At 32.7% G+C, this 20,077-nt stretch overlaps 1 protein-coding gene across 1 annotated transcript; it reads left to right on the forward strand.

Annotated features, from left to right (window-relative positions):
- Positions 1-15,047: 15,047 nt before the first annotated feature.
- On the forward strand, positions 15,048-19,648 carry HELRODRAFT_177209 (hypothetical protein; the record flags this gene model as incomplete). Its single annotated transcript, XM_009025411.1, has 5 exons — positions 15,048-15,111; positions 15,453-15,586; positions 16,334-16,373; positions 18,620-18,890; positions 19,213-19,648. The coding sequence occupies 5 exons, from the start codon at positions 15,048-15,050 to the stop codon at positions 19,646-19,648; spliced, it is 945 nt and encodes a 314-aa protein (XP_009023659.1).
- Positions 19,649-20,077: the final 429 nt, after the last annotated feature.

A 20,077-nucleotide genomic window follows, 5' to 3' on the forward strand; every position in this document is an offset into this window, starting at 1 on the left:
TGACGTCATCCGTTTTTATCATCAATCACTAGAGAAGCTGACGTCATCATCATCAACATTACATCATCATCAACATTACATCATCATCATCATCAACATTACATCATCATCATCATCACCATTGTCATCATCTAATTTTACATCGTCAAATATTAACATCAGTATCATCATCATCGTCGTCGTCGTCATCATCATCATCATCGTTGCTTACTCGAAAGGCAACTTATTTATTTATTGATGAAGTTCTCCACACATAGTTACAGAGAGTTCATTACACAAATAGACTCTCACGTGCACATGCATAAAGTATGCGTACTATATATATATATATATATATATATATATATATATATATATATATACAGATATTTACACAAATGCATTGCACATATACGTACAAGCGTGTGTATGTGTTGTGTGTGTGTGCGTGTGTGTATGTTGTGTGTGAGTGCGTGTGTGTGTATATTCTGGCAGAATGCTAAAAATTTCTCTACATTTTTCGTTTGAAATAATTAGGACTATGCAGATGGGAATTAGTAATTTGAAAACCAGCGCACATCACAAAAACTGAGGTGTTGAGTTGAGTAAATAAAATGCAAATACACGATGGATGCCAAATGCATTTTATGGGAAGAACGGAGTTCAGATGATCGTTGCCTTACTCAACGAATCAACTTTCTTATCTAATTATTAAAATTTTCTCTAAACAAAACCTAATTCAATATATACGAAGGGCGAGCCCAGCGGCGGATCTAGCAGGGCAGGGACTGGAGAAGGCATATAAGCAGCTTTTTATTAAACTTCAGTAAAACTCAGTTATTACATAGGGAAACGTCATTTTGAATAGATAATTTTAAATAGATAGATTTTTGAATAGATAATTTGCTTGAAGTTAGCCAAAAAAAGGTCGTTGTCAGCCAAATTTTCGCGACATAAACGAACATTTTGGTAGTTTTTGGCTTATCCGTCAAAATTTTCAATTTTTTGTCCTCCGTCAATCAAAGTTGTCTAGATCAACCCTGACAGGACAGACATGTGTTGAAAGTAAAAATGAAAGTAAAAATAAAAATACAAAGAAAGATTTTAAATAAAATTCCTCCATTGAACATTTTCTTTTATAAACCAACAGTGGAATCAAATTGTGTGTCTGCCAGGCCGGTCTTTGCTGCATCCTAGTGACGAATTCATCTGCACTGGGGTTCTATTTTCTCAAAAATTTTTATATATGAAAAAACTATTAAAAAAATTAAACCGACAAAGACAAAAAATTAAAATTGTTTGCGAATCATTAAAATATAAAATTTGCTTTACGTTACTCAGATTGTACAACTAACATGAATTTTGTTTGTTTATTTTCTATGTTTTAATCTGTGTTTTTTTTATAGATGTACAATACAGATGAATATGCATGTGAGTAGTCGGATGTGTGGTCTATAACTGGTGGATGAATATCAGTTATAAGTATGTGTTTGAATATGTGTACTACAATTAATATTACATACACAAAAAAAAATTTAGTAAAAATTATTTTTGGCTACATGTTTACCAGAGAAATAAAAGAATAAAAATTATCCACTATGAAAAAAGTAAATTTCATGCAGAACAAACAGGCAAACAAATCAAAAAAGAAGAAAATCGAACTGAAATATGGATTGCATAAAAGTGTTGACTGTAAAACATCCCATCAGATGTATAAAAACATGCCTTGCTGAAATAAATCTATATAAAAAGCTGAACAAGTGTAGAACACAGAACATGAAGGAGTTAAAGGAAATATTCATATAAACAATAAAATCTTTATGTCAACTAACAAGCAAACATACTCGCTAACCAACCACAACCACACATACAAACATAGTGACAGATATACGTACAAATATAAAGAGAGACATAAGAAGACAAAACAGACAGGCATAGAAAGATTGGAAAATGTTATAGACAATGAAAGTTTTGTTTGCAGAAATGTATCCAAGTATTCCGAAATAAGTAAGTTAACGTTATGATCGAAACATCGGAATATAAATATTTTTTAACAAAAACAAAACAAAATTACATATCAATATATTTAATTTTTCGAAAATTCAAAACCTTGCGCGTAATTCCACAGAAATGCCAGGAGACACAAATAAACCGACTTACCCATATTACGTACAGCTAGAAACATGCGCGCGCACACGTACACACACACACAGACTCACACACATGTACTTTATAATCCGCATACACACGTACAATCTGCACACACACACACACATCACATGTATTGTATAATCCAAACACATATACACACCACATGTATTGTATAATCCAAACACATACAAACACACCACATACACACACACACACATGTATTGTATAATCCAAACACATACACACACCTACACATACATACACACACATGTATTGTATAATCCAAACACATACACACACACACGTCCAATCTGTAAACGCAAAGGAGAAGACGGAGATACACGCACGAGCAGCCACATTCAGAGAAGCGTAAAATCTCCTTTATATTCTTCGCTTGCTACGTCATTATTTATTGAAAGTCATTAAAGTTTTCACACACAAATGCAATGTGAACATTTAAACTCGCACAACGTTGTACAAGACATAGTGGAAAAGATGTGCTGCACTTTACTGTACATACATACAGACATACATGCACATTTATTTGTACACACAAAGTCAAATTTTAAATTAAAACGCAGATTCATATTGACATTCGAACGTAAAAAATTTTACTCGAAGATGTACGAAACCAAAACACTCTTACACAGCATGTCTTCCTTTTCAAAAACCTCAACAATAACATAACGTATGCATAGAAAGTTTAGAGTGTTCATATATCCGAGATGGTTGAGAAGATGTTTCGAAGTCGATGTAGCCAGCGTATGGAATAAAACGGCAGTCGTCATTGTAGCATTTCACTAAAAACGCCTTTTCATGCTGTTTATTAAATCTTCATTGGTTGTGCCAGGCTTGGAGATTGCTGCACCTGAGTTGTGGTGACCCTAAAAATGATGATTGTATCCATACATTGAGCATTTTTAACAAACCATTGCCAGAGTTAACAGAGATAATTAATGTCAATTGAAAATATTTCAATTGACATTGATTAAATTATTCGGTCCTTTTAAAATCTAAACCCAACTAACTGAAGAACAAACTATTAATTTGGATATGACAAAAATAGTGTTTCATATGACAGGCAGTCATAATTAGACTTGCATGCAACATCATAAACATCATTCTAAACAGCAAATGCACGAGTTCCAATCCAGCGACGAAAAAAAACTTAATTTCCATGACCACTAAAAAATTTTTAATGACATTTAACGTGATACTCCGTGGTGATCCGTGGTGATCGGTGGTGATCCGTGGTGATCCGAAGTGGTGGAGCTTTACGTCTCGACTTTGTCCTCACAATTTTATCTCATTCATAATTGCGTCTTTATAGATTTCAATTCAATAATAATTATAAAGGTTAACTATCTTTGTACAGCATGGATTTAAAGGATTTTAAAGAAAATGTTTTACAAAAAAATAGGATAAAAATATATAAATGGATAAATAATGGATAATAGATTAAATACACCGTAGTTTAAAAAGAAGCATGCAGGTCAGGGCTGGAGACGGAGAGTCATTTGGTATGGGCCTTAAAATTTACACGAGTTTCAAAAATTTGTTATAGTTTGCAAACCTTTTTCGATTTTTTATTTCATTTAGAAATTTTAAATCAAAATTGTTTGTGTGTACAGAAATGACGCTGAAATGTTATAAAAACAAACCACAAGTTATCTAACCAAAATGGTTTGTTCATGCCCTGCATATATTTACATATATTTACACACACATGCACGTTCATGTTAATACGTATATACATACGTATCATACATACATACGCATATATACATATAAATAAATCACCAAATAAACAAATGTACACAATAGAAATAAGAAAGACAAAATTTATGAACCTAAACCAACATACATCGGTATCAACTTAGTTGCTTGGACTTCTGACAAATTGTACTGTTGATAGTCTTCTTTGATCTACGTTTCTATGTGTGTGTATCTATATGTTTTTTCTGTGTGCGTGTATGTGTGCGTGCGTGAGTGTTTGTCTGTGTTTGTGTGTGTGTGTAAAAGTCTCAGTCCTTATAACTTTTGTTATTCAATTGATTTTCTCATTAATAATTTAATAAAATCTTTTGTGTTTTATGGGCATCTAAGTTATGGTATGTTAAAATGTTCATTCTTTCATTTGTTCGTTCATTCGTTCGTTTGTTCGTTTGTTCATTTATCCGTTTGTTCGTTTGTTCATTCAATCATTCATTCATTCAATCATTCATTCATTCATTCATTCATTCATTCATTCATTCATTCATTCATTCATTCATTCATTCATTCATTCATTCATTCATTCATTCATTCATTCATTCATTCATTCATTCATTCATTCATTCATTCATTCATTCATTCATTCATTCATTCATTCATTCATTCATTCATTCATTCATTCATTCATTCATTCATTCATTCATTCATTCATTCATTCATTCATTCATTCATTCATTCATTCATTCATTCATTCATTCATTCATTCATTCATTCATTCATTCATTCATTCATTCATTCATTCATTCATTCATTCATTCATTCATTCATTCATTCATTCATTCATTCATTCATTCATCCATCCATTCATTCATTCATTCATTCACCCATTCATTCATTCACCCATTCACACATTCACCCACTAAATATCATCCTAGGACAAGAGGATTGATTTTTCAAGCCACACCTTAGAATTTTTATCATCGTTCCACAGTGAAACATAAACGAATGAAAAACTACATATCACATTCATCTGTATAGAAATAAATATATAAATAACATATATTTTTAGAAATTAAATTTTTAACTAATAATTTTATTAATTTTTATTTTTTATTAATAATATATAAATACCATATATGTGTAGAAATTAAATTTTTCATTAACTATTTAACTTTGTATGTCTATATGATTTATAGGAATTGTCATCATTTCTACAATATTTTTATTATTGAAATTCAACCTACGTTGCTCTCCCCAGATCCAGAAATGGAAACCACCAACAGCATAACTACAAAACAACGGCAGTTTTTTTCAAGCATTGAAGAACCAAAGAACAACCACAGCCACATAAATAGTCGCAACAGCCACAGCAACGACAGCCTCAACATCTACAACTACACAGTCAACGTTTAACACAGCAACATTGTAATCTACCTTAGTTGAAAATCTTGAATCGCAACAACAATACTAAAACTATAACCAACAACAAACGGTAACAACAACAACATATTCAACAAAAACAACAACAACACCCGCTTCAAACACACAACAGTGGCAACAAAATCATCGACATATACATCATCAGCAACAACAACAACGACAACATTAGCAACGTCATCAACAACATCAAAGACAGCACAAGTAACGACAACAAGACCAAGGACAATGCTTCTTAAATGTAGTGCCAATTTGTTTGGCGATGGCACTGTGATGAGCAACATTTGTTGCCTTTTGTTCATCCTCTCATCGGCCACTCATGGTTCGTCTTTTATGACTGCGTGTTTGTGTGTGTATGTGTATGTGTGTGTGTGTGTGGGTGTCTGTATGTGTGTGTATGTGTGTGTGTGGGTGTCAGTATGTGTGTATATGTGTGTGTGTGTGTGTGTGTGTGTGTGTGTGTGTGTGTCTGTATGTGTGTGTGTCATTCAGAATATTTCTCCACGTAAGAATGAGACTCTAATGGTAGTACAAATGGTAAAAAAATCTAAATTCATTTAAAAGTTTTTATTTTGTTGTCTACCGTATGAGTGTTAGAGTGATTGCGAAAATGTGTGATTATGTGTGTTTATGTGTGAATGTGTATGAACATGAATGTGTGTGTGTGTGTGTTTGTGTATGTGTGCGTGTATGAATATGTGGGAATTTGTTCGTTTGTTTGGGCGCGTGTATATGTTGGTGTCTTCCAATTTGTTTTATAAAAATTTAATCCTTTTTATAATTTAGTATTTTTTTCCAAGTTTTCATTTCTTAGTAACATGAGAAGCATCTAAATTCAAACTATTTAAAATACATTATGGTGTATTAATTTAATAAATTTTTTTTGCAATAATAAGAATAAAATATTATTTAATAAATTTATCATTATAAAAACGAAGGTTTTAAAATCATAAATGATTTTCATTTAGATATAGCTGACGCAACGAATTTGTGTTTGTATTTATTTTTGAAAAAGAATTTCTGACAAGAATAGAATAAACTATTACAATGTTCTTTTTTATAAATCTTATGATGAAAATCTATTTTTCATTTTCGTTTTTTTGTTGGTTTCATTTTGCTACTATATATTGCGATGAATGTTGCTAATAATAATAATAAATAATAATATTAATTATAATTGTAACTAAAATAATAATTATAATTATATTCTCGATGCCAGTTTTTGTTGATGTTATTTTGACAAAAAAAAATTTCTTTTTTGGCTCATTTCCGAAAAATCATTCGAACCGGTTGCAGTAACGCATTTCAATGCAATCATCGCCATTCCTGACGTGACTTCTCTACTAAAAATTTGTTCAAACTTAAAGGACAACCTCCACAACTGGATAAACATTAACAACAACAGCAACAAAAACAACAACAAAAACAACAACAACAATATCCGAAAAACATTAAAAACATTAAGAACAAAAAACAAAAGTGGGAACTAAAACAAAACAGCAGCAATAACACGCACATTAAAAATAACCTTCACAGCATCTACAACAACAACAACAACTACTACTCTTACTTTATTAGCAGCTGCGACAACATCCACACCGACAAAAACAACGACAAAAACAACTATGACGCCGCGAAGATAGCAACAACTAAATGCCCAATAAAACTAATAATACCATCCATCAGGGCTTTATTGCCAAAAAACATTGCAGCTAGGCTCCAATATCACGCTACACCAACTACTACAACTACTACTGCTACCACAACCGCTGCTATTTTTACTACATCTTTTGCTGCTGCTGCTACTACTGTTACTACATTTCAGTTGCATTTATTGAAAAGTTATTAGCAAAAAATACTTTAAATTGCTCAACATTTATAAACCGAGCACCAAAAATTGTACCAGAATAAAATCTGAAATAAAATTTTTCGCTTGAACAATTTATGCGAGAAAAATTAGTGATTAACTTCATTTTAAATAAAAAAAAATTTAAAAATATTCAAAAATCGCGTAGCAGTTTCACACACAAACACTCGAACATTAATTACATGGTTCACACACACGCGCCTACACACACACTCACACACACTCACACATACACACACACACACATATATACACACTCATTTACACACACACGCACACAGACATAAATATTCAGAAATCCATTATATATTTATTATTTATAAGACGTCATTAATTAATAATATTGGAAGAAATAAAACGCTCATACAAAATTTATTGATAGAATGAATGGCGTAACCAATTGAGCTGACAAATTTTTGAACGTTTAGTTTGATTCATGTGGAGTTAAAAATGTTAAAAACAATACAGAATATAACGATATAATTTTTTGCATCTTGGTTATAAATTGCAGAATAAGCATTTTGGAAGTTTTTTTTCCAAATATTTCATTATTAAATTATAGCACAAAATCATCACAATCAGGAGGCCTTCTTTTTCATTATCACAATCATAACCATCATCATCATGAACAACAACATTATCATCATCAACAATAACAACATCATTACCATCAACATCATCATCACCATCGTCATCATCATCATCTTCATCATCGTCATCGTCGTCGTCATCCACTCCATCGAAATTGTGACAAGCAATAAATGACTGGAGAATTGCATTGAGATCAACAGCGGCGCAATATAAACAACAAAATAAAACAACGACACGAATATAAACGTAAACAAACCACAACACACAACATAAACATAAACACAAACAACAACACGAACAACAACGCAAACAACCAACAACATGAAAAACAGCACAAAAAACATATACAAACAAAAAAAAGCATAAACATAAACGACAGCTTCAACATTAACAATAGCAAGCAGCACAGAGAGCATAAACCGTAGCAGAAACAACAACGAGATGAAGAAAAACTTAAACAAAAATAAACAGACAGAGACAACAACACAAACAACAGTACGTGAGATCACCAACATCTTTTCTTGTTCAATGCTGTGGACTGGCTTACCATTGAGTAATTGGAGAAGTATACCTAGAGGGGCGGTTTCAATGATGTTACCCGCCCTTACGCTTCTGTTCATCGCATTTTTTGTGAAATGCTGTAAAAACACGGCGGAAAATAAATTGCAAACGTTATTTTTTCTTTGAAGAAAGCTTTCAAAATGAGAAAACTTTTAGGGTTGTCATCATTATTTGCTCTCTTAAAACTGCATGCCGTATATTAATGTTGGCTGTATTCAGTGGTGGATCTATGTACATTATCTGTATCTTGACCAATGGTGGATCTACATTATCTGTATTTAGACCAAAATTTTTAAAATGGTTAACTTGACTGGGGGCAAAATATTTGTCATGTCCCGGCCCTCTTGAATTATCTCACTGGCAATGTTCATTTTAGTGTTGCAATTAACGACCAACGTCATTGAATAACATCTCGAAAGTACAAAACAACGTGTGATGTTGACGACCACAGACGTTTGCATGCCTGCCTATGCCAGTCAGGTCCTGGCGTTGGACTACCATCTTGAAACTTTTGCACAGGTCTCTCTTAATTAGTGAGAGTTCAAAATGATAATTTAGGTGAAAGATTTTTTGTGAAAGTTGAGATACTTTTAATGACACTTTCAAATTTTTAACAAGAAACAAACGAAAATTGAATTTTTTTTTTAAAGTTTCAAATCATTTTTCAGGTCTGACCATGCAAATTGTTTTCAACTTAAAGCCATGAGTGAGTTTCATCAACAAATTGTTGACATTTTCATTTCAAAGAATAAACTCAGACGTGAAACAATATGTTCTTACTAAAACCTTCTCGGAAACTGATTGATAGGCAGACCAGCATGTTTTGTAAATCTCACTATTTTTTATCTCTTCCAATATGCTACAGTTGTTCGCAATTTTTCAAGCATTTTTAAAGGAATAGACACGTACGGAGCGCAATGAATTTGATCGTGTTCGGCGTTTGTTGGTCATTGGGAAAGACGTGTCCATTTTTTTATTTCTTGGATGGTTCTATTCTTAAATTATGTCTGGAAATAAATTTTTGGATTGCATTAGCTCTAAGTATTTTAATACTAAGTTTGTGTGTAGTTGTTTGTCATTCGTGATGGTTTTAAATTTCGCATGAGTTATAACTCTGTTTTATTTTTCTCATTAAAAATTTTCTCATTAAAATGATAGCAATCAAAACAGCGACCACAACAAAAGCAAATACAAACCACAAAACAAGAAATACCAGAAATAAAAAACACGGTTCTGATGTCGATGGTATTTAATACAACGATAAAAATTTTAACGGCCGCAATAATAACCGCCCTTACTAACCTATCCTATCTTTCTATCTCTCTTTCTCTCTCTTTCTTTCTTTCTTTCTTTTATTATCTCTCGCTTTCTTACACACTTTTACACACCTTTCTTTCACACACACACACAACACACACACACATGAACACACACAACATGAACACACACACATGAACACACACACACATATAAACACACACACACACATGAACGCACACACACACACAAAATCGCACCACCGAGACATTCACAAACAAACATAGTAGAAGTAGAATAAATACACATTTGGGGAAGTACAAATTTTTAATTAATCGATTAACAGCAAAAATCAATTACGAAGGAACAATAGATGGAAGTATAAAAAGCATAACAAGAGAGTAACAATGGATGGATGGATGGATGGATGGATGGATGGATGGATGGATGGATGGATGGATGGATGGATGGATGGATGGATGGATGGATGGATGGATGGATGGATGGATGGATGGATGGATGGATGGATGGATGGATGGATGGATGGATGGATGGATGGATGGATGGATGGATGGATGGATGGATGGATGGATGGATGGATGGATGGATGGATGGATGGATGGATGGATGGATGGATGGATGGATGGATGGATGGATGGATGGATGGATGGATGGATGGATGGATGGATGGATGGATGGATGGATGTCAGTATTAGAAGTAGTAGTAGTAGTAGTAGTAGTAGTAGCAGTAGCAGTAGCAGTAGTAGCAGTAGCAATGGCAGCAATAAAAAAATAAAAAAAATAATAATAATAACTTATAAACTAATAATAAAATCAGCAATGACATAAATGAACAGCAGCAACAACAACAACGACAAAATCTTTATTGTTTGAGCGAGCACAAGCAGCATTCGTACAATAGATCACGGGAATGTTCTAGTACCAAAAAATTTTATTCCACGCTCCTGATAATGACGTCATCCTGATCACTCGATGAACTCGCGCAGCAGTCAATAAGGCAATTGTCAATAAATCCAATGGAGAACACAATGAAACAATAGACGACAAGGAGTTGATGGCTAATTGCGGTTTTTATAGCTATTTTTTTACATTCGGTTTCGTATCTTTTTGTTGGAGTTGGTGAGGCAAAATAGATTTTTATGTATCAGTTACTCTACAGAAACAAAACTCATTAGTAGGTTTACAGTTTGATAATGACAAAATAAAATTCATTCAATTGATAATTAATAATTTATTTATTAACACAACATTCGCTCTTCACAGCTTTGAATTAACCTATTCAAACAATTACGAACCAGCAAACATGTTGTTACGGCTTTTCAAAATTTAATTCCTTATAAATTTTCAGCAGATGAGCATTATTTATAGTAATTTTCCTGAGATGAATCAATTATCCACGAACGTATCATTTCAAAGTTGTTGCTTTATCACGTGCATTGTGCGCGTGCATGCTGGTTTGTTGAGTGTGGAAGCCTGCAGCGGCCGCCGTCCAGCCATGCAAAAACCTATCCGCATGTATGTAGGGGTAGACTCTGTTGGTACCTACGTGCACTGCTTGGAAAGCTGAATAATGGCATTCAACAATGCTAATGCACTAATTAGATTGGCGAGCTGTAACGCATTTTTTTTATCAAGAGGAGATACTGAAATAAAACATGATCAACTTTCACGGCACTTTGTGTGATTTTTTAAGAGGAGTTTAAAGAGTTAAAAAATGTTGAAGAACTTAGGGTTGACATCCCCTCAATAATTATTTTTCCTTTTGCTAACTGCATTTTCTAATCTAAAATTGACGTTAACTAACAAAACAATTTTAGTAGATCACATTAGAGTTATTTCGAAAGCAGATGGAAAATTTTTTTTAAATGCAAATGTTCATCCAAGCGTTTCACTGTCAATTAGCCGCTTGTGAGATTTACAGACTTTATTTCTTTTTATTTGGAATTGTCATACCTGTATATGTCTAAAGTGTATTTATCGATTTTAAAAAAGAATTAATCTTTTTGATATATTTTTTCAAAAATAAATATAAAATCTCAACATTGAATCTCGAAACTTTGAAAGAAAAAAAGCAATTTTACATTTGAATTTCCACTTCTATTGAAGGAAACCGTATCATTTAATCAGCTAAAACTTTTCGTCTTGAAACTAAGAACAACTTTTTCAAAAAATACATTTTTAATTAACCTATCCAGTTATCTGTATACTATCGAGGCGATAAACAATAGCAAAGTAACAATAGTCCATCCTTCATCAGCTCTCCCAGCTTCGTGCTAATCTCATCTACTCAAAAAGAGTTCAATCATTCTTTGCACTGAAAACAATTCGTGCATGTACACACAAACAGTGCTCTTAGATAGCATAACTATTCTTAAACACGATACAGTTTTCTTTCTTCCTTGGCTCAAATGAGCGAGACATTTTATGAAAATTTGATAAGATGTGATGTTTATAAACGGCCAATCTCTTGCCGCTTTTGTTATATTATAAAAGATTCGCGCTAGATCAAGATGAAATTTTCCATTTTTTCCATTAGGTGGAAGCGTTTTCTGTAAAATGGAAGCAATTCATCATGCTGTTCGTCATGTTTGAATTTCTAAACGAACACTTGAATATTAAAAAGAGAAACTTGTTATTAGTAAACATTGTTTTCGTTTTAACAAGTTTGCATGCAAAATATAGATTCTAAAATTTTTTATTTCTTTATTACCTCCGAATAGAATGATTTCAAAAATATAAATTGATTTTTTTTAGATGTTATCATCATTTGGAGTACCAACATTCAAACAGTTTCTTTAAATTTTTAACTTTAAATTTTCCAACCAATCGTACAGTTTCGTAGTTTCTGTGTTTTCACATTAATCGGAGATGCATCTCCTCCATTCAAAAAACATGGTCCTAAAAGTATATTGATATTCTAATAAACAGAAGTGCCTTTTTATAAATTATTAGCATAAATGCTTTTGACTAAATGAATTTAAAACACTGTTAAAATTTGATAAGCATTCGATAAAATTGAGATTGAAATTGAATTTTAAAAATGGGTAATTTATTTCAAGCTAACTTTAATCGTTGAAAATTGACAATGTATTTTTAGTAATGCATTTGTTAGAGCACTCGTTCACCGAGTTAGCTCAGTTAGTAAAAGCGCCATGCCTCGTGTTGCTATTATGCGGTGACCTGGTACAAATACCATCTGCCCACCATCTGCCCAAACTCAAAGACCATTATACGCGTATGATGCGGTACTTGCGTGTGCTTCATAACGTTCACGGGCGTCGTGTGGTGTGGATGGTGTAGCCGCCATCGTGGCATGAAAATTTAATCATAAGTTATAGAATGACACGTAAGCAGTTGCTGTAGCATTAGCTTTAGTAGTAGTAGTAGTAGTAGTATTAGTAATAGTAGTAGTAGTTGTTGTTGTTTTATTTTCATTAGTAGTAGTTTAGTAGTAGTAGTAATAGTAGTAGCAGCAGCAGTAGTAGTAATAGTAATTATAATAATAATGGTAGTAGTAATAGCGATGGTGGTAGTAGTTGTGAAAGTAGTAATATTAATAGTTCATCTTGTCGTCGTTCTTGAATTGTTGTTTATTTATTTACTGTTGTCGTTGTTCATGTTCGTTCTTATTATCGTTTTATTATTGTTATTAATGTTATTATTATTACCATTATTATTGTTGTTGTTGTTGGCTTTATTGTTGTTGTTGTTGTTGTGATATCGGCAGCATAAGTTTCATTTTACGATTGTTTAGTATTCACTTGAAAGCCTTTTACACTGGCAAGCACTGAATCAATACAAAATCCAGTCAAATATGATGATGGCAATGCGATGATGACGACGATGATGATGGTGGTGATGGTGATGATGATGATACATGATGATATAGATGATGATACATGATGATGATGATGATGATGATGTTACAGGTGGTGATGATGATGATGATAATGGCGAGATGCTGACGATGTCAACACGATTACAATAAAAATAAGAATGATAATAATAAGAAGAAGAATGATGATGATAATAGCATTGATGATAATCACGATGATGGTATAACTGAGATCATTTCAATTGATAACTGTTTTGTTCTAATGATAACACAGGTAAATGGAAATTCTGCCTTGTTTATATTTGCCGGCGAAATAAGAATAGCTGAGTTTTAGTTGATTAATGACAAATAATAAATTAAGAATACAATAAGAATTGTTGAAAAACAAAAAAAAAACAAATTGAGTAACAGAAAAAAAGAAACATTGAGCAAGAGATAAAACAAAAATAAAACAATAAAGAGAGAAAGAAAGAAAGGGAGAGAGAGAAAGAGAGAGAAAAAGAGCGAGAGATGGAGATAAAAGTAAGCGCAGTTGATATAGAGCTGACGAATTTTTCTTCCAGATAAGACCGACTGGTTATTAATTATTCGTTTGCCAATTTATATTTTAATCATTATCGCTTAGTCTGCCGAAGTCTGTAGTCTTCCTTCATCCTTCTCCCCCTCAACATCATTATCATCATCATCATCATCATCATCTTCTTCTTCTTTTTCTTCTTCGTCATCATCATCATCATAATCACCACCACCACCAACATCATCATCACCTCACTCATTTGGATGGCAGCCAAGGTAGAAATATTATATTAAAAAACTTCCCGGAGAACACGATTAATGAAAAAAAATCAAAATAACTGGATTGGTGATGTGAGATAGCAGAATAACAATAACAATAAAACTCTGTGTGTATGTGTGTGTGTGTGTGTGTGTGTGTGTGTGTGTGTGTGTGTGTGTGTGTGTGTGTGTGTGTGTGTGTGTGTGTGTGTGTGTGTGTGGTTATTAAATTTGAAATTCGAAAATAAAAAAATAATAAGATGAAAATACCACCGTGGTTACTTCTACTACTGCTGCCACAACAACAACAATAATAATAACAATAATGATAATAATATTAATAATAATAGCAATAACAATAATAATAATAATACAAAGAAATTATAGATGGACTAACGATAGGATCTTTTTCCCTTGGCTCACATTTTTTTGTTTAAGATAAATAACAGCGACAATAAAATTTATATGGGTAATAATATAATTTTAGATGAAAATAATTATAACAATCTATTATAATAATATGATAATAATAATATATTAATAACAAAAACAAATAATCATGACTACAACTATAGAGAAAAGTTTTGATCATCTTAATGTTATTAATTTCAAAAGTATGCAGTTCCCTATTGTAAGTGGTCTTGATAATACTACTTCTACTATTACTACGACTACTACTTCTACTATTACTACGACTTCTACTACTGCAGCTGATGCAGTTGCTACAACTACTACTAAGGCTACTACTACTACGGCTACTACTACAATCAACACAATTTAAACTTAACGTTGCAATGTTGATGATGGTTAAAAATCAAAACCTGATAAGGTTTTACTGTGAAGACATTTAGAACTTTTGTAATGAAATTTGTAATGATTCAGCTGGAGCTAGAAAATGACAACAAAGTCGTGAAAATCAAACATGGTATGTGGAAGAAAAATATCGAAAATAATTTAATGTACTTGAGACATACTCGCAAATGACAGATCAATAAAGACCATATCAATGAAGACATTTAACTAACTGAATAAAAAGGACAAAATCCAAAAACATTTCTAAAGATCCAAAATGTAAATAAACTTCACAACCACATCAACTTTAACAATCGGTCTTGAGGAGATGTTAAAAATTTTTCAACGTGGATAATAGTGGATAAGCGATAATTTTTGGCGTTAGTGAGCTGAGAATTAAGCTGAGTTGAGTGAAGTAAGAGATAAAGTATAATAATGATAATTAGAAATTTCACTATAGTGATGTGGATTTAGATGATGAAAATGATCATGTTGGGAACTACATCAGCAATGATAATACGGTGAAGGTAGAGAAGAAGGCAATATTCTTCATCTCGTTCAACTGCATCATAGCATTATCAATTATACGTAATATTGCTTTGAACAACGTAGGAGAAACAAAACCGGTTACGTAAAGTTGTGCGTGTTCTCTCTCTAAGTGTGTTTGTTTGTAGGTGTGTGGTGTGTGTGTGTAGTAAAATACGTTTGTTTGTATGTATGTGTGTGTGTAGTGAAATGTGTCTGTGTCTGAGTGTGCGTGTGTTTGTCTGTGTGTGTATGTGTTTGTATTGAAATCTGTTTGTTTGCGTGTGTGTGTGTGTCTTTATTGAGTTTAATAAATTTGTCAATTATTATCTCTTGCTTAGCTGTTGAACATTTAACTCATTTCGGAAAATAAAATACAACAAAAAAGCATACACGTGTGTATGCTTTGGAAAATAAAATAATTATAAATGAATGAGAGTATATGGATGAATTTTGAATTGACAAATAGATGAATGAGCAGATGGATAGACGGATGGATGTACAGATGGGTGAATGGATGAATGAATGGATGGAGAGATTGATGGAGGAATTGATGAGAAAGCAGAAAGACAAATTCGAGCACGGATGAATTGTTAAATGAACGTATGACCCGGCATTAGTTTGCTGGAAGATTTTCTTTGTGGCTTTTTGTCTTTGAATAATAAATGAAAATTGTAAAAAAAAGATTTTACTGGCGCCTTGCGTGAAACACGAAAACAACATAAACAACAACATAAACAACAACACTAAAAATAACATACACATTTTGTACAACAACTACATAGACAACATAAACAACAACATAGAAAACGCAAACAACAAAAACATAGACGACTAACCCTGACAACACCATTAAACAACTTGGCCAACGTAAGCAACGCCGACAACAACAACAACAGCTTAAACAATCAACCACACTAATAAACAGCAACAATAACATGAACTACATCAGTGTAAACAACAACAAAATTATGTATCACATAGAAGATATCTTGTAGAAATTGGTAAATAAAATCATTAAAATGAAACAAAACTAATGATTATAAAATCAACAATAAAAAAATGAGAAATTTGTAAATGTTGCGGTAATTTGAATGGGAATGAACCTTGAGTGTCAGGATAAACGTCGTTAGTTGCCATTTAATTGCGTGTCTTCCTTGTTGTTTGTTCTATTGTTTGTATTAATTTCCATGTCTCATAGTATGTTTTGTTGTATGTCTTGTTGTTTGTATGTTTCATTGTATGTTTTTTGTATGTCTTGTTGTTTGTATGTTTCATCGAATGTTTTTTGTATGTCTTGTTGTTTGTACGTTTCATCGAATGTTTTTTGTATGTCTTGTTGTTTGTATGTTTCATTGTATGTTTTTTGTATGTCTTGTTGTTTGTATGTTTCATCGAATGTTTTTTGTATGTCTTGTTGTTTGTATGTTTCATCGAATGTTTTTTGTATGTCTTGTTGTTTGTATGTTTCATCGAATGTTTTTTGTATGTCTTGTTCTTTGTATGTCTCATTGTATGTTTTTTGTATGTCTTGTTGTTTGCTTCTTTCTTTGTATGGTTTGTTGTTTGTCTCGTTATATGTTTCGTTGTAGACTTGCATGTCACATCATTTTTTTAATTTTTCTGTTTGATTCACTTTGAGGAGAAAAATTTATTGGCACATGCCTATTGTTATTGGCGTATTTGTAAGCCTAGTACGAGCTCACTCCCATAAGTTACTTTTCAACACGAGTGAGTTTCTCTTTATTGAACTAAAAATTCAATCAACTAAACTTCACTGGGAAGATTATTTCAATATTCGTTGAAAATATTTATTTGACTGTCAATTTTTTTTAAATTTATTGAGATATATATATTGGAGATTTTAATTTTAAAAGCTTTTTGCGTGATTGTGATTAACGAATAAAATCGTTATCAATGTGTAAACTACTTTTCAACAAAACATTCATTCATTTAACCAAGTAACTGATCAATCAGCTCAATCAGCCAAATTATTATCCAACCAACTGACCAACCAACCAACTGATTTAACAACAAATCAATCGACCAACAAATCATACTCATTCAGTCACTTAGCCTACGACCAGATAATATTCATCAAATCAAAAAGTCTCTAATCAACTAAAGATAAAATCAGCCAACCATCCAGCAGACCAAACAATCAGCTAACAAACCAACCATTCAAACACTCACCCATCTAATCAATCAACCAACAATTTAATTAATAAATCATTTAATAAGCCAACCATCCAATCAACAACTCAATCATTTAATCAGTCAACCAATCATTCAATGACTCAATCATTTAATAAGCCAACCATTCAATCACACAACCATTCAGTCAACCAACCAACCGACCAATCAGCCCAATCAATCACCACATACACACAACCCATTTTTTGTTAGATGATTGTACAGCACATAGAATGCCAGCAACGTAAGTTCGGGGTCAGGCGATCAAAATAAACATCTCCACTGCTAATACTCTCTGGACTTGTTTACACCGATTTGTAATAATAATAAATATAGTAATAATAGTGATAAAAATAATGAAAATTATGAAAATAATAATAATAATAACGCCCGTATCAAAAAAAGATGATGATTGAAATGGTTGAAATGGTTAAAACTGATACAATAATGAAGTCGTTATTATAAATTATAATTCTAAATATGATCCTAAATGCATAATGGACGATGAGACGGTAACGAAAATGACGAAAAAGTTGATGACGAAGACGATGATGAAGATGGTGGTAATAATGAAGCGAATGAAGATGACGACGATGATGACTTTTGATAGTTTTTTAACACCTGTTCATCAATGGAAAGTGTAAGGACATCATACCTGGACGAATTCTTTGCAGAATAATTTGCTTGATGGCACGGAGAATGTGCGTGAAAGATTAAAAGAGGATGGGTGATGTGGAGTAACAAGTTATTCCAGTGCTCTTGTGTTTTTTTTTGTTATTTTTGCTTTCAAACTGTTTTGAAAAATAATCTTCAATATTGTTATTGTTAATTTTATTGACTGTTGTTTGTTTATTCACCTTGAATATTATTTTCGGAAAATCATTTTTACTAAGCTTATTTTGTACATTATGTTTGAAACTTAGGTGCAGAATACTGTCAGTGGGAAACCTTCCAAGCCAGCTGTCCCCAGCCGGATTACGTCATCCTTATGACGTCAGCTCGCTACGGCAGAATGAATTTTAGTAGGTGCGTCAGGGAGAACCACGGCAAAGTGGGTTGCTACGCGGATGTGGTGGCCATTTTGCATGACAGGTGTTCGGGAAGGAAGAGCTGTCGAAGTTCCGTTCCCAACGGTGAGTTGCATCGCAGTCTCAAGGATTGTCCGAAAGAACTGATGCCGTATTTAGAAGCGGAGTTTGTTTGCGTTAGAGGTTTGTTGTATGGTTGGCTGGTTGATTGGTTGGCCGGCTGGTTGGTTGATTGGTCGGTTGGTTGGCTAGTTGGTTGGTTGGTTGGATGGTTGACTGGTTAATTGGTCAGTTGACCAGCTCAACGCAATGCATTCATAAACTTTGTAACACGTTTCACTTGAAATTAAAGTTAAAAAAATTGATTAACGTTTATGTGCCATAAATTTTTATCTTCCATTAAATAGATAGCCAGATTAATTAAACATCCAATTTCTAGCGTCTTTCTGGCCAAACAACGACAAACTCGTCAAATCAAACAACATCAGCAACGACAATTTGTGTGCATCTCCGTCTTCATCGTCATCTTCATCAACGTTTTCATCCTCCTCATCATCATCCTGGACGTCGTCGTTGTCTGAAACAACAACATCCGCGTCAAGCAATCCGCCTTACACTATAACAGACAACAACAAAAACAACAACAACAATAATAACAATATAAACAACATCAACAACAAACATAATCAGCATTTAATTTTTTCCAAGCGAAAAGATGACAAAACGAGCAGGAGCGTCGATAGCAAACAACTGAACGTTGACGGCGGCTTAGTAATCCCATTTCCATCTCCCTCTCAACCAACATCATTGTCATCATCCTTTCCATTGTCATCCTCTTCTTCACAGCTCTTTGATGCCAGCAGGAACGAGATGAACTTCTGCAGTTGGAAGATTGAGGTTGTACCTCCGTCATATTTTCATTAGCAATTCCGCGTTGATTTCACGTTATCGATCCATTTAAGTAATTTTTTATTAGCTAAAAAAAATAAATATATAAATTGAAAATTAATCAGAAGTTTAATGAAATTAATTTTAATAATAATTTTATTATTTTTTATTTGCTAAAAAATAAATATATAAATTGAAAATTAGCCAGCAGTTTAATGAAATTAATTTTGTGACTTTGTTAGTTAAATTTACTTAACGTCAAACATGAAAGTTTCAAAAATAATAACTAATAAAACATTTATTCGATCAATCGATCAATCAATTAATTAACCGGACAATCAATTAAATCAGCCGGGCAATCAATTAAATCAACCGGGCAATCGATTAGATGAATAATCGATTGAACAGGCGGACAGTTAACCTATCCAACTATCGTACCATCAATCAAACTAAATCATCCTTGCG

The sequence above is a fragment of the Helobdella robusta genome (genome assembly GCF_000326865.2).
Source record: "Helobdella robusta unplaced genomic scaffold HELROscaffold_41, whole genome shotgun sequence".
NCBI classification, from domain to species: domain Eukaryota; kingdom Metazoa; phylum Annelida; class Clitellata; order Rhynchobdellida; family Glossiphoniidae; genus Helobdella; species Helobdella robusta.